The sequence below is a fragment of the Podarcis raffonei genome, chromosome 7 (assembly GCF_027172205.1).
Source record: "Podarcis raffonei isolate rPodRaf1 chromosome 7, rPodRaf1.pri, whole genome shotgun sequence".
Lineage (NCBI taxonomy): Eukaryota > Metazoa > Chordata > Lepidosauria > Squamata > Lacertidae > Podarcis > Podarcis raffonei.
In genome coordinates, this window is record NC_070608.1 from 39,781,203 (window position 1) to 39,794,361 (window position 13,159).

Genomic DNA, 13,159 nt, shown 5'->3' on the forward strand with positions numbered 1-13,159 from the left:
AACATCAAAACAGTTGCATAGGCCTGCCTACATAAAAAGGTCTTTCAGAGATGCCTGAAAATCAAAAGTGAGTGTACCTGCTGAAAAAGTGATCCACAGCATGCGACTCATGACACTATGGCAGACCTCTAATGGAAGCTAGTTGGGCCTCCTTCATATTTAAAGCCACCATATTTAAAGTATTTCACAGTGCAATCCTTTGCATACACTCAAGTCCATTGAGTTCAATAACGGTGTATTGGACTGTATTTTTTAAAGTGGTCTTCATATGGCAGCTTGGAACCAGCAGCCTGTGGGCCAATCTTGGCCCACCAAGGAGTCTAGTTTGGCTTGCTTGGCCATTTCCCTCAAACCGTGCCTTTTACTTGTTTCCTTTTTCTTTTAAATATATTTCCCTTGTTCCTTCAAATTAAAAAAACTTGCAAAAAAAACCCCACACTATTTAATAGTGCATATAAATAAAATCAATCAATGACTCTTAAAACAAGAGTAAAATACAGTAGCCTAAAATTCAGTAATCCAGCATCAAACAAGGCATTTGGTCATTAGAAATCCTTCTAAGAACATAAAAAGATGCTGTTGGATCAGGCCAAAGACCCATCTAGTCCAGCATCTCACAGTGGCCAACCAGATGCCTACAGGAAACCTCCAAGAAGGACCCAAGCACATTGAAACCTTGCTGTTAGTACGTTCATATTATAACAAAGTAGGCTTTATTTTATTTATGGGGAGGAAATCTTTCTTGAGGTGTTGTCGCTGGTACATGGACATTTTCCCCCTCTGCCTCTTGGTTTTTATTTACTTTTTCCTAAAAATAACATCAGTTTTGCTGTGCTTCTGTAGATGTCCGGTGCTAGGCTGTGATGGCCAAGGTCACATATCAGGTAAATACACTTCTCATCGCACTGCTTCGGGTTGTCCTATGGCTGCCAAGAGACAGAAGGAGAGTCCTCTCAATGGGTCTTCGCTGCCCTGGAGACTGAACAAGCAGGAGCTGCCACACTGTCCTTTGCCAGGCTGCAACGGGCTGGGTCATGTTAATAACGTTTTTGTCACCCATAGAAGGTATCACTTTGTATCTTTACTTTTTTTTAACTCGACAAATACCTACAATGTATTGCAATTGTGTGAATTTAGCAAATGAAGCTGTTGAACTGATAGGAAAAATCTTGATAGGATTTTGCATAAGTCCCTGAATTAACCCTAACTCGTTTCCTAGAGATGTCCAGGATTTTTCGAGATGTCTTTGGTTTTATTTTAGCTGCCTAAACATTCACATATCAACCTAGAATAGGTGAGAAATCTGCAAATGCAATTTACTGCTTAGCCTTAAAAGCTCTTTTTAAAAGGCAAGGTATTTTTAGCAGCATATTACTGAACTCTTCTTTTCATGTACATTTTGAAGTTGACTCTGAGTTGCAAGCTTTTTAGACTTTTAAGACCACAATCCTAAATTCACTTATCTGAGAATGCAAATATAATTTATTGCTTTAAAGTCCTGTTTAAAATGCAAAGTATTTTTAGTGGCAAATTACTGAGCTGTTATGTTCATTTGTGTATCTTAGCTGACCCCAGAAATTGTAAATTTGGTGATGTTCAGCTAGGTATTACTCCAAGTAGACCAACAGAGATTAACAGACCTAGCTTGGTCATGTTAAGTCATTCCAGTGGGTCTACTCTTGAGTTAAATTTAGTTGAATACCAGTCACAGATTTTAATAGAACAATCCTATAAACATTTACCTTGGAATAAGCCCTCTTGAATCCCATGGAATTTATGTCTGAGTAGACATGTATAGGATTGTGCTGTAATTGGTCCAGGATTTTACACTGCTGCCTCTAGTTGCAGATAGCGTGACAGAGGTAGAGGGCAAGGCAGCAGGGTATTCAGCATGGTGCAAATGCAGTTGCAGAGCCAATCCAGCACTCCTGTGATGTGTTTGTGCCACATTGACCTCATCACTGCTTTGCCTCTCCTTCCCAGTAGAGAGCACTGACTTACCACCGCTGCACCATTATGTACTATTTTCCAGAAGGTGTGTTTAAGCTTCTGCTTTGGTAGCAGCCACCATCGAAGATGACCCACTACATAGTTCAAATGGGGCTATGTCAGGAGCTGCACTGAGAACAATTTGCCTATTTGTTCTCTTAGAGAGATTTTAGTAACTACACAACCATTTCGGTCATTGTATTCTGCGCCCAGTAACAGTGTAGTAGCAATATAGGATTGCAGCTTACATGCAGCACAATAAAATGGACTTGTACTACCAAGACCCTGGAAGCTGAGATACAGCAATCAAAAATGTGTTTCAATTTTCAAATAGGTCCCCTTTCCTACTCTTTTCAGTTTGTCTGGATGCCCTCTGAATGCACAAGCCTTAAAAAAGGGCAAAATATCTGAAGAACTGATGACCATCAAATTGAAAGCAAGTGGAGGTAAGAAGATAACAAAAGCAGTACATATATGACACTGGAATCTGGGAGTAAGGAAATGAGTCTGTCTTTGCCCAGTACTGTCTTCTCTGGCCAGCAGCAGCTCTTTAGAGTCTTAGAAAAAGTGTCTTTCCGTCCAGCTGCCAAATATTCTTTCACAGAAGATGCTGTATACTGAAAGCAGGACCTTCTACAAACACAGAGCTACAGCCCCTCTGCTGCCTGCCTCATGAAGACACATAATTGGATTAATTAATTTAATGTTTGGTTTACTTAAAAATATATATAATTACATTGTGCCTTTCATTTGAACATTTTAATTAAAAATACTTTGTACTGCCTCACAATGAACAGGACACAGGTAGAGATGGACAAATTTGCCTATATCCGTGTCTCATCTTTCCAGTCCACCAGATTTCCACATCAAATTTGCAATCATAACAATAAAAACCAACAACAATTTTATAATAAAAATGGACCTCACCAAAATTCATCAGCACTTTGATATGTGCTTCTCCCAATATGCACATTTTTCAAGCAATTTCCCGTAACGTATTTCTGTACAGGTGCATTTTTATGCACATGCTGTGGTTGGGGAGCTGCACAACAAAATTTGGGAAAGTGCAAATTTGGAGGGAATCGCTGCTTTTCAGTGTGCTCATTGGTTCAGAAACTGCAAAATAAAAGGATCTGCATTGACATGTAATCCAAATTTCTCCCTCATCCTGAGCTATGGCGACCTGTGCTCTGTTCCCAGGGTTGCCCTTCAACAAATATCGGTACTGGATTGATCCTTTCAATCCAGGCGGGCCACTTTCAGCCACTTGAAGGCCTATTGAGTTCCATCAGTGCAAAGGGAAAATTTCATGGCTGCTTCTCTGCCCCTGACATGCCATAATGGAAGCTTTGACACTGACCCTGTTAAGTGTAGAATTAAATTGCAAATGTGCAATTTTGATTCCAGAGACCAGGTTAACTGAAGAGGCTTGTTCTATAACATACCATTACACAGGGGTTAGCATTTGCCCATCTCTTCAGTCAGGTGTGATTTTACACTTGACTTGGCTCATTCTTGTGCAGGTTTAGAGAATGAGGAGGAAATCAGACATTTGGATGAAGAAATAAAAGAACTGAATGAATCCAACCTTAAAATTGAAGCTGACATGATGAAACTTCAGACACAGGTAAGGAAGAAAATCTCTGATTGAGCCCTTAAAAACAAACATCAAAAACTCCTACTATTCTCTGGCATTGCAATGATGGTGAACTCTACTGCACAGTAGTATAGGCTGCCAGCCTGGTTCACATGAGAAGCCGTTTTCAACAGAGCCCAGTAACAGAAGCACATGGCTGTATTGAGACAGCACCGGGTGTTGAAAATGTGCACCCGCTAACAATCTTATACCTGGGGCAACTACCTCTGTGCTCTCCTAGCTATGCCACTGCTACTGCATGTTGACCATTGAGAATTTTGTTTGCAAGCTGTTGTTAACATATACTATGTTTCCCATAGCTGCACCCATGGATCCAGCATTGTAGCAGCATGCAAACTGGGCAGAGTTGCATGGAAATCATAGCAACTTTCCAGCTCATTATTGTGGCCCATGAAACCTAAGCAACATGGCCCAATTTTCTTTTTGGAGGCTTTGCCTTTGCCTTCTTCTACCTTGACCCATATATGGTCCATTTGTCTGGTTCAGCAAGGGTTTCATTGGAGCTTTAAAGGCGTTGTTGCTTCATCTGTCTAGCTTCACCTACTGTTGGTCTCCCTGCCTTCCACCCACTGGTTTAAAGTCATGGTCTCATAGAATGCCTGGGTTCAAACCTTTGCTTTTAATTTTTTCAGATCATTCTAGTTTACTGCCATACAGCCTCACCTCAGCTCAGCTCAAAAAGGATTTTGTTGAGCTTGGAAAGGTTCAGAAAGGGGCAACCAAAATGATCAAGGGCCTGGAGCCACTCCCCTATGAAGCAAGGTTGCAGAGTTGGGACATTTTAGTTTAGAGAAAAGGCGAGTAAGAGGCGACCTGTAGAAGTTCGTAAAATTATGCATGGCATGGAGAAAGTGGTAAGAGAAAAGGGGGTTCCTCCCTTCTCTTATAACATTAGAACTCAGACTTCCAATGAAGCTGAATGTTGGAAGATCTAGGATAAACAAAAGGAAGTATTTCTTCATATAGCACATAATCAAACAATGGAACTCACTTCCACAGGAATCAGTGATGGCTACCAACTTGGATGGTTTTAAAAGAGGATTTGACAAATTCACAGTTGGCGGCAGCAATGCTTCTGAACACCAGTTGCTGGAAACCACAATTGGGGAGAGGGCTCATGTGCTTGAAACCTGCTTGTGGGTTTTCCCCAGGCACCTGGCTAGCCACTGGAGAAGAGGATATTAGACTAGATTTGCCATTGGCCTGACCCAGCAGGCTTTTTTATGTTCCTGCTGAAAGCCAAATTTGTTGTTGCTTATGCAGTTGTTTAACTGAATCTGCAGCCCATTTTTGAAAAAAAATGCTGCTATGGAAAGTTAATGATTTGCTCAATTAAATTTCCACAAATATATATATATTATGGCAAATTTTCCACTTTTAAAAATGCATCGTTTCATCAAATTAGTCTAATGAATGAGCACAATGTAAGTAAAATTGGGCAACTGGAATGGAAAAAAATACCAGCTAAATCTAAAATTCAAATTGTAATTTACTTTTTCCAAGGATATGTGTTCGTGTGTATATACACAGCTCCTCAGGCATGCTAAAAATCAGAGATTGTATTCAACTAAGTCTTACTCATTTTAGATCCATTGAAATGAATGGACCTAACTTAGCTATGTCCATTTATTTCAATTAGTCTACTCTGCGTTGGGCTGAGCTGGGTATGTTAACTGTTTTCAGTGCATTCATTTTTCCTCCTTGAAATATAAATAGTATACTGAAGTGTATGTTATGAGAGTTGTCACATCTGAAAATGCTTAAGTATTTCCATCAAATGAGGAAACAGGACAGAAAAGATTGAATAGAGCCATCCCTATATGACACAGTATCTATCTAAAAATGTCTCAGGCCACATCCAAGCCATACATTGAAAGTATTATTGGACCACTTCCAATAGTCACCCTCCCTCCAAAATCCTGGGGATTGTAGTTTGTTAAGGTGTTAAGACTTGTCAGGAGACCCCTATTCCCCTCACAGAGCTAAAATTTCCAGTGGTTTAACAACCAATCCCTCTTCCCAGGGAACTGGGAATTACAGCTTTGTGAGGGGATAGAAGTCTCCTAACAATCTGCAGCACCCTGAAGAAACTACAGTTGCCAGACTTTTTTGGGGGGGAGGCATGACTGTTTAAAGTGGTATTATAGAGTTTAAAATTATGGTCTCAGCCCCGAGCTCAATTTTTCACTCAGCTTCTCTCAGAATAATATATATAATGCCTGGCCTACGTTACAATGAATTGTTGCAAAGTGAGCTCCTTCATTTCCTATTCTATTTTTTTATTTTTTAGCTTTTATGCTCTGTCCTGTCTCCAAACTCGGCCACTCTACAGCATAACCTTGCCCTGGAAAGTAGCTCAAAAGCCAATACCAGGGTTGCTGCTATTGTAGTGAGTCAGCAGGGATGCTGTAAGAAAAAGGCAGCAATGTAAATAGCAGCTTGCTTGCTCCTTACCTACCCCAGTCCCTAAGGGCAAAAGACTTCATTTTAAATCAGACACTCCTCCTGAGTTGTCAGCTCGAGGCCTGCAGTCTTTCGTCCATTTCTGAACACGCTTCCCACAAACAATGCTCTTTTCATCCAGCAGGGTCACTGTCTAGAGCATCATTTAAACATATTCCTCTTCTGAAAGAACAGCAGAATCCACTGACTTAGAAATAAAATGGCTCGCCCCAATTAGGAGCGCCTTTTGACATTGATGTGCATGGAACGGAAAGGACTTGAGCTTCACTTCTGCATAGGCAACTTCCACTGCCTTGGGCTATCACTTCTGATAGCTGCATTTTAGGCCAAGAACCCCACTGTTCGCAGTAACCAGAACTGAATGCAGGAATACAAGAGAGAGAAAATTTTGCAAAGAGCCTGATCCCCCAGAAAAATAAATGATGTGTGTTGGCCCAATGCATTTTGCAGGAGCAGGGAATTTTCCTTCTTCAGGGACAATATCAGTCACACACAAAAACACAGAATTGTACATTTAAAAGAACCCATCTATATGAAAATGTTTTACAGATGTTGTAAGTTGGGGTATGCATACAGGAACACAAGTTTTCATAATGTATTTTCAGTGGTTGGTTCTGTTGGGTTTGGGTTATCTTTGTTTCTAGATTGTATATGATGATTCTGAAAAATTATACTAATAAAACTAAAAACTAAAAAGAAGAACCCACTTACATCAGGAACTACAAATATACTTTCTCATAAAGCAAAAAGTGAAAGGATTTTTGGAAAGCATACTTTCCCGCTAAAATGTGCCAGGCTTTATCAGGCACACTAACCATTTTTGGGAGCATTTTGAGAACTCTTCAGCCCTTGGCGTTGTTCTGCTGTTCACACCACCACACGTTGCTTTGCTTCATGGTTTCAGATAACATCTATGGAGAGCAATCTGAAAACGATAGAAGAGGAGAACAAACTTATCGAGCAGAACAACGAGAGCCTCTTGAAGGAGTTGGCTGGCCTCAGTCAAGCCCTCATCTCCAGTCTGGCCGACATTCAGCTTCCACAAATGGTACGTCTGTGGCTGGGAATGTGGTAGTTTCTCTGGGAGCTCAGGGAAGTTACTCAACGGCATGTTGCAGGGCTGTCAGAGATGAATCTCAAACTGTACAACATTCTCAATCTCTGGGATGTGCCGAAAATTATGGATAGTAGTAGCGGCCAGAGGGGTGGCGGGGACTCACCTGGCTTTCCAATTACCAAAGGTGGTAAGGCAGCAGGCAGCTTGGTACAGAGCAGGTACAGCAACATGGCCAGTCCAACATTCCTAATTCTGTCCCCCCAAGGAGCTCAATATGGTGTACATGGTTCTCCTCTTCCCCATTTTATCTGTAAGCTTTTCCCTATCAAGGAAAAAGGCAGAATCTAAATCTCAATAATATCACAGCAACCCTGTGGGGTAGGTTAGGCTGAGAGATGGTGACTGGCCCCATCTGAAGATCACCTAGTGAGTTTCATGACTGTGGGGAAATTAAACCCTAGCTTCCCAGGTCCAAGCCCGACTCTCTAACCATTACACCACACTGCCTGTCCAGTGCTGGTGGGATTGGCTGTGTTGCTGTGCATGCACCATGCTGAGCTTCCCACTAATTAGCCCCTCCCACTCTCCCTCCTGGTAACTGGCAGGGACATGTGACATTGGGAAACCAGGTGAGTAATGCCCCTCTACTGCTGGAGAAGACCATGACCACACCTTTAAGCACAGAAGAGCAATATTGTGGGAGTGGATTGTCCTTTCTGGACAATCTTCCAAGGACCACATACCAGTGAGCCAAGGAAGAAATGTAAATGTTGTTTCTACAATAGGCTGCTTTCTACACAAACACCTCTCTATCCAAGCAAGCAAAAAAGCATGATCAGAGCTCAAGAACACATTTCCAGCCAGAGAAAACCACTCAAGGTGGGTGCAAAGGAGGGGCAGTGAGAGGTGTAGTCTAGGGAGGGGGTATGGTGTGGCTAGAAACCCAAGTGCCAGATAGAGGGCCACAGCATCCCAGTTCCCCATCCCATTGGCTGGCTGGGATCCAAAGAGCTGTTGTCAAAGACTTGACTGCTTCTGAAAAGAAGTGAATTCAAAATGGCCAGGTCATTTTTCTCTGGTCAGGTGGTGATGCTAGCAACAGGCCATAGTCAGGCAATAGCTTAAACTCGAAATGGGTTACCTTAGAGCCATATAGGCTTGGAAGAGACTCCAAGGATCATCTAGTCCAACTCCCTGTGATACAGGAATCTCTAAATGTTGTTGGACACAACTCCCAACATCTCTGCCCGTTGTAGTTGGGGCTGATGAGAGATGGGGTCCAACAACATTTGGAGGGTTGCAGGAGTCAAACACTTGCTGTTTTCCTGTAGACAGTCCTTCCATGTCCAGCTGCTCCCCCCTCTCTGTCTTTCCAGTTGTCACATAGTGGACACCTTGCCTAATATTTGACTCCCATGTTTAGGTGTGATGTGTTTTCATCTTCATTCCAGGGCCCAATCAGTGAGCAGAATTTTGAAGCATATGTAAATACACTCACAGATATGTACAGCAATCTGGAACGGGAGTATTCCCCGGACTGCAAGGCTCTGCTGGAAAGTATCAAACAGGCAGTGAAGGGTATCCACGTGTAGGATGAGGAAGCTGCTGGGCAACAGGAGTGACTTAGCAGCAGCAAACTCCAGATGGATCTGCAAAGAGCGCCTGGACTGCTTTAGAAGTATTGGTTTCTGTGCTGCATTTACAATTTACAACATTGCACTATTTTTTTTCCAGCTGACATAAAAAGGACAGAGAACATAACAGACTATTGTATTAACAGCAATGACTCAGATCATAGAATATATTTATTTCTGTACAAATCCTTTTTGTTGTCATCATGGTTTGCACTCTTTTCATTTTGTAAAGTGAATGTAAAAAGTGTGTGTAACTATTTTTTTACTTTTTAAATTTATTTTCAATCAAGGAGTTGTATGCGTGCGTGTTTTTTTTAATCTTTTAACAGCATTTCTGCAGCCTGCCATATTTTTACAAATGTGTTTGTTAATTTATTTTCCAATGGGGTTTTAAAATAGATTGAAAGTTATAGTGTAAATTTAACATTTTGCTGGGTTTGTACAGGAAGAAGGGGGAAATCTATGAAAGAAACAAAAAATAACAGAACTGTGATTCTAGTTTTATTTTCACCACATCCTGCTTTTTTATAACAGCTTTATTTTAACAAAAAAAAAAAAAATTCAAAAGGGTTTTCAATAGCATGAGATATGATGAACCAAGGATGCAAAGGTGAATGGTGCCCTCTGCTGGAAGAACATAAGCTCTTCAAGTGCAGCATGTTGTAAGAGTTCATGATTTTTTTTTTAGCAATAATGAAATATAGCAATCAGCAAACCTTTGGACTTGGCTGTGTGTCTTAGCCTGCCACAAATAATCCTTGGAAACCATTCAAGAGGGAAGGTTGGAGTGATTTAAGATATGTTTTCCCCTATTTCATGGTCATTCATTGGGAAAATATATATATAAATTGTATCCCTTTTAATGTGATAGGCTTTGAAATGACCTGTAGCTTTTCCCCCCTTTTTGTACAGAGCCTTGTAAAAACATTGGTCAGTAGATCAATATCAATATAATTTCATATTGGAAAAATGCATCCCAAGCTGATGATTTTGTACATACAATTAAGCTGAGCAAATCTTCCCTGAGATGTCAGTTATTGTACTAGGTTGAGTGGAAGGAACTGAGAAGGCTGCAGTTGCAAAGGGGACTAAGCCCCACTGCTGTGAAATGGGCTTGCATGGCAATGGTGTTTGGTGACTGGATCTATGAACTGGAGCAATGCACTGATTGGGTTTACCTCCAATTGTACATGAATGCTGTGATTCCAAGCAGATTTACTGCAAGTTCCATTAAGACTGCTAAGACGTAACATCTCAGAAAAAAACCCCTACTCCAGCAGCTCCATTTGAACATATGAAGCTGCCGTCTACCTGCCAAGTCAAACTACTGGTTCACCTAGTTCAGTATTTTCTACACAGGCTGGCAGTATTTCAGACAGGCGACTTCCCCGGCCTACCTGGAAATGCCGGGGAATGAGCCTGGGACCTTTTGTATGCAAACGCTTGACCACTGTGCAACGGCTCATTCCCCCTAAATGTGCATCTCTGCTGCCTCGTGCATGGAAGTGAATGGGGAAGCCTCTGCTTGCAGAAGAGATCTGCATATGTATCAGAATCCCATGTTCCTTTGGATCAGGTTGTTGCATGTGTTTGGAGCCGAGGTTTAAAGACAGCCTTAGTTGCAGTTGATTACCATCCCATAATAAGGGTATGTCTCCAAGTGCTACAGTCCTTAGGCAACCACTCAGAAATACGTGCACATCCGAGGTGGACCTCTTGATCACCCGTATCCATTCTCAGTTTAGTAAGCAGCTATAAACAGGGGTCCAGTGTCTGTTTCAGGGATTAGAAGTAATAATGCATTTTTTTCCAGAATTCTAATGTTTTCAGAAGAAGGTATATATACAACCAGCTGAACTGCCTTTTTTGGTATGCACACACTTCTCATGTGCATATGTGCCTCAATGTAAAATGTATACATGAATCTAGCGTGTGATTTAATTTTCCTGTGCTACGATGAAAGTGTTTATTTTTATTTGCCTACTTTATATTTTGACTGAATATGACAGCATTCACAGTCTTCACTCGTACATTTATATTATAGGGTTCCTATCCAAGAGTGCTTCTCCCAAATCATTCAGCTGTCATGCTGTGGTTGCTGTTCTGCAATAGATGGAGCTTGCTGTTAATGTTTGGGGGGGCGGGGGGCGGCGGTGATATGGCCCTCGGACCTTAGTTTAGACAAGAATGTCCTTAGAAGCTGTGTTTATTTTTTAAAGAAAACAATTTGACAGAAGCTATCACAGTATGTGCTAATATAAAATAGAACACCAAATTGCTATTAAGTTATTGTACTTGTTTGTTTTTTTAAAAAAGACGGTTGCTATACCTGTTCAATGCATTACAGGGGGAAAGAAACCAAGTTCACTCATGACAGAGACTAAAAGTTAATTTACTAAATATTTTAAGAAATTTGTTATATATTTAATTTAATTTAAACAATCTCCTACTGACTTATCTATTTATTACTATGATTTCCTATGGCTTCAGGTTAATTTATCTGTGTTTGGATTGTTTGCTCAGGATGTAACTTTGTATTTATTTGCCTTCTTGGTACTTGATGTTTTGTAATGTGCACTGTGATTCCTTATTCCCTTCTTCCTTTCCTTTTCCTTTTCTTTGTTGGATTAATTTGCATTGACGAGTTATCCTGTAAATTAGACCTTTTGTAAAGAGCAATGATGTATGCATTTTTTTTTAATTTGGAGTAGTTTGTATACTGTTTCTTCATACAATTAATATTTCTTACATCAAAAGCAACAAAACTGTGTTCTGTGCTGTACATTTGGTGTATGGTAGGAAATAAAATTGATACTGAAACAGGTTCCACAAGTTCTTCGATGTCTTCAATAGATGGGGGTGTATGGTGCACATCTAACTACACCTACAAACACTCAGCCAGTTGTTTCCAAGGCAAAACAAAACGTGGGGTTCCTCTAAACCAGGAGTAGCCAACATAGTATCAACTATAAGTTGTTTGACGACAATTCCCATCAGCACCAGCTAGCATGGCCAAAGGCGAGGGGTGATAAAAGCCACAAGCCAACACGGTGACCTACAGACACCTCTAAACTTTACCTTTAACATCTTAATGGAACACCCTGGAACGAAATTATTAGTGTGTGAATTTGTAACAAGGTGTGTGTGTGTGTACATAGGGGTGAAAATATTTCGGAATACAACCAAGGAAGCCATAGCTACCGCTTTTTAAGCATTGTACTATCACTCATGGGCAAAGTTCAATTGCCTCCAGAACAAGAAAGAAAGAAAAAAAAGAAAGAAAAAAGATAGAATAGAATAAATTTGTACATTGGTACCTCGGGATGTGAACGGGCTCCGTTCTGGAGCCCCGTTCTCATCCCGAACAGCACATAAGATGGCACAGCGCATCTGCGCGTGGCATTTCGCCACTTCTGTGCATGCGTGTGACGTCATTTTGGCCGTCTGCACATGTGGCGAAACCTGAAAGTAACGCGATCCGTTACTGCCAGGTCGCCGCGAAGCGCAACCCAAAATTGCTTAACCTCAAGCGTATTTATCCTGAGGTATGACTGTACTGCTTTTAGCATCTGATACATTTAAACACAAAAGCTGGCATGAAGGTTTTTTGCAGTTAAGATCCATCTCTTTCAGATGTTCTCTGAGATCTAGTGTTTAGTGTGCTGGATCTCAACTTCTCTGAAACAGCAGGTGGTTCTTAACTGCAGGAAACTTTGAGTCTGGCAACAAAATATTGCTGCATATCCCCCCAAACCCCTCACAGAAACTGCTCTGAGCCCCTGCCAGCCAGTATTTTACAATTTTACAATGTATGTAAGTGTAATTCTGGAATTACCCGTTTATGGAAAATAGTATTTCTTTTTCTTTTTTTCTTCTTTCATTTTTTTGCTTTCTCTTATTTTCTATTTTCTTTCATACTTTATGTTCAACATACTGTAAATAATTGTGTTCTTTGCAGATATATCTGGAAATTTGATTGCATTATTTAATAAAGTTATAAAGGTAAAGGTAAAGGTACCCCTGCCCGTACGAGCCAGTCATGTCCGACTCTAGGGTTGTGCGCTCATCTCACTTAAGAGGCCGGGGGCCAGCGCTGTCTGAAGACACTTCCGGGTCATGTGGCCAGAGTGACGAAGCTGCAGCTGGCGAGCCAGCACCAGCGCAGCACACGGAAACGCCGTTTACCTTCCCGCTATAAAGCGATACCTATTTATCTACTTGCACTCAGGGGTGCTTTCGAACTGCTAGGTGGGCAGGAGCTGGGACTGAAAGACAGGAGCTCACCCCGCCGCGGGGATTCGAACCGCCGACCATACGATCGGCAAGTCCTAGGCACTGAGGTTTTACCCACAGCACCAC

The 13,159-nt window shown here is 41.2% G+C and overlaps 1 protein-coding gene and 1 long non-coding RNA gene across 11 annotated transcripts in view; one reads left to right on the forward strand and one right to left on the reverse strand.

Annotated features, from left to right (window-relative positions):
• The window catches only part of ST18 (ST18 C2H2C-type zinc finger transcription factor), a 183,603-nt gene extending 171,978 nt beyond the window's left edge, over positions 1-11,625 (forward strand). For 7 of the 10 annotated variants that reach the window (XM_053396174.1, XM_053396172.1, XM_053396175.1 and 4 more), the window contains 5 exons: positions 844-1,065; positions 2,347-2,435; positions 3,513-3,616; positions 7,014-7,157; positions 8,618-11,625. In XM_053396174.1, the coding sequence (XP_053252149.1) occupies positions 844-1,065; positions 2,347-2,435; positions 3,513-3,616; positions 7,014-7,157; positions 8,618-8,758 (700 nt within the window). In that variant the 3' untranslated portion in view covers positions 8,759-11,625. Of the gene's footprint in view, positions 1-843; positions 1,066-2,323; positions 2,436-3,512; positions 3,617-4,278; positions 4,444-7,013; positions 7,158-8,617 lie in introns of those variants that run through there. The other 3 variants (XR_008331468.1, XR_008331469.1, XM_053396180.1) reach the window with 3 other exon arrangements.
• LOC128417484 (uncharacterized) lies at positions 838-8,771 on the reverse strand. The gene is made up of 3 exons (XR_008331476.1): positions 8,665-8,771; positions 6,925-7,034; positions 838-926 (listed from the first exon to the last, which is right to left on the reverse strand). It is a non-coding gene; the product is annotated as an uncharacterized LOC128417484 (long non-coding RNA).
• Positions 11,626-13,159: the final 1,534 nt, after the last annotated feature.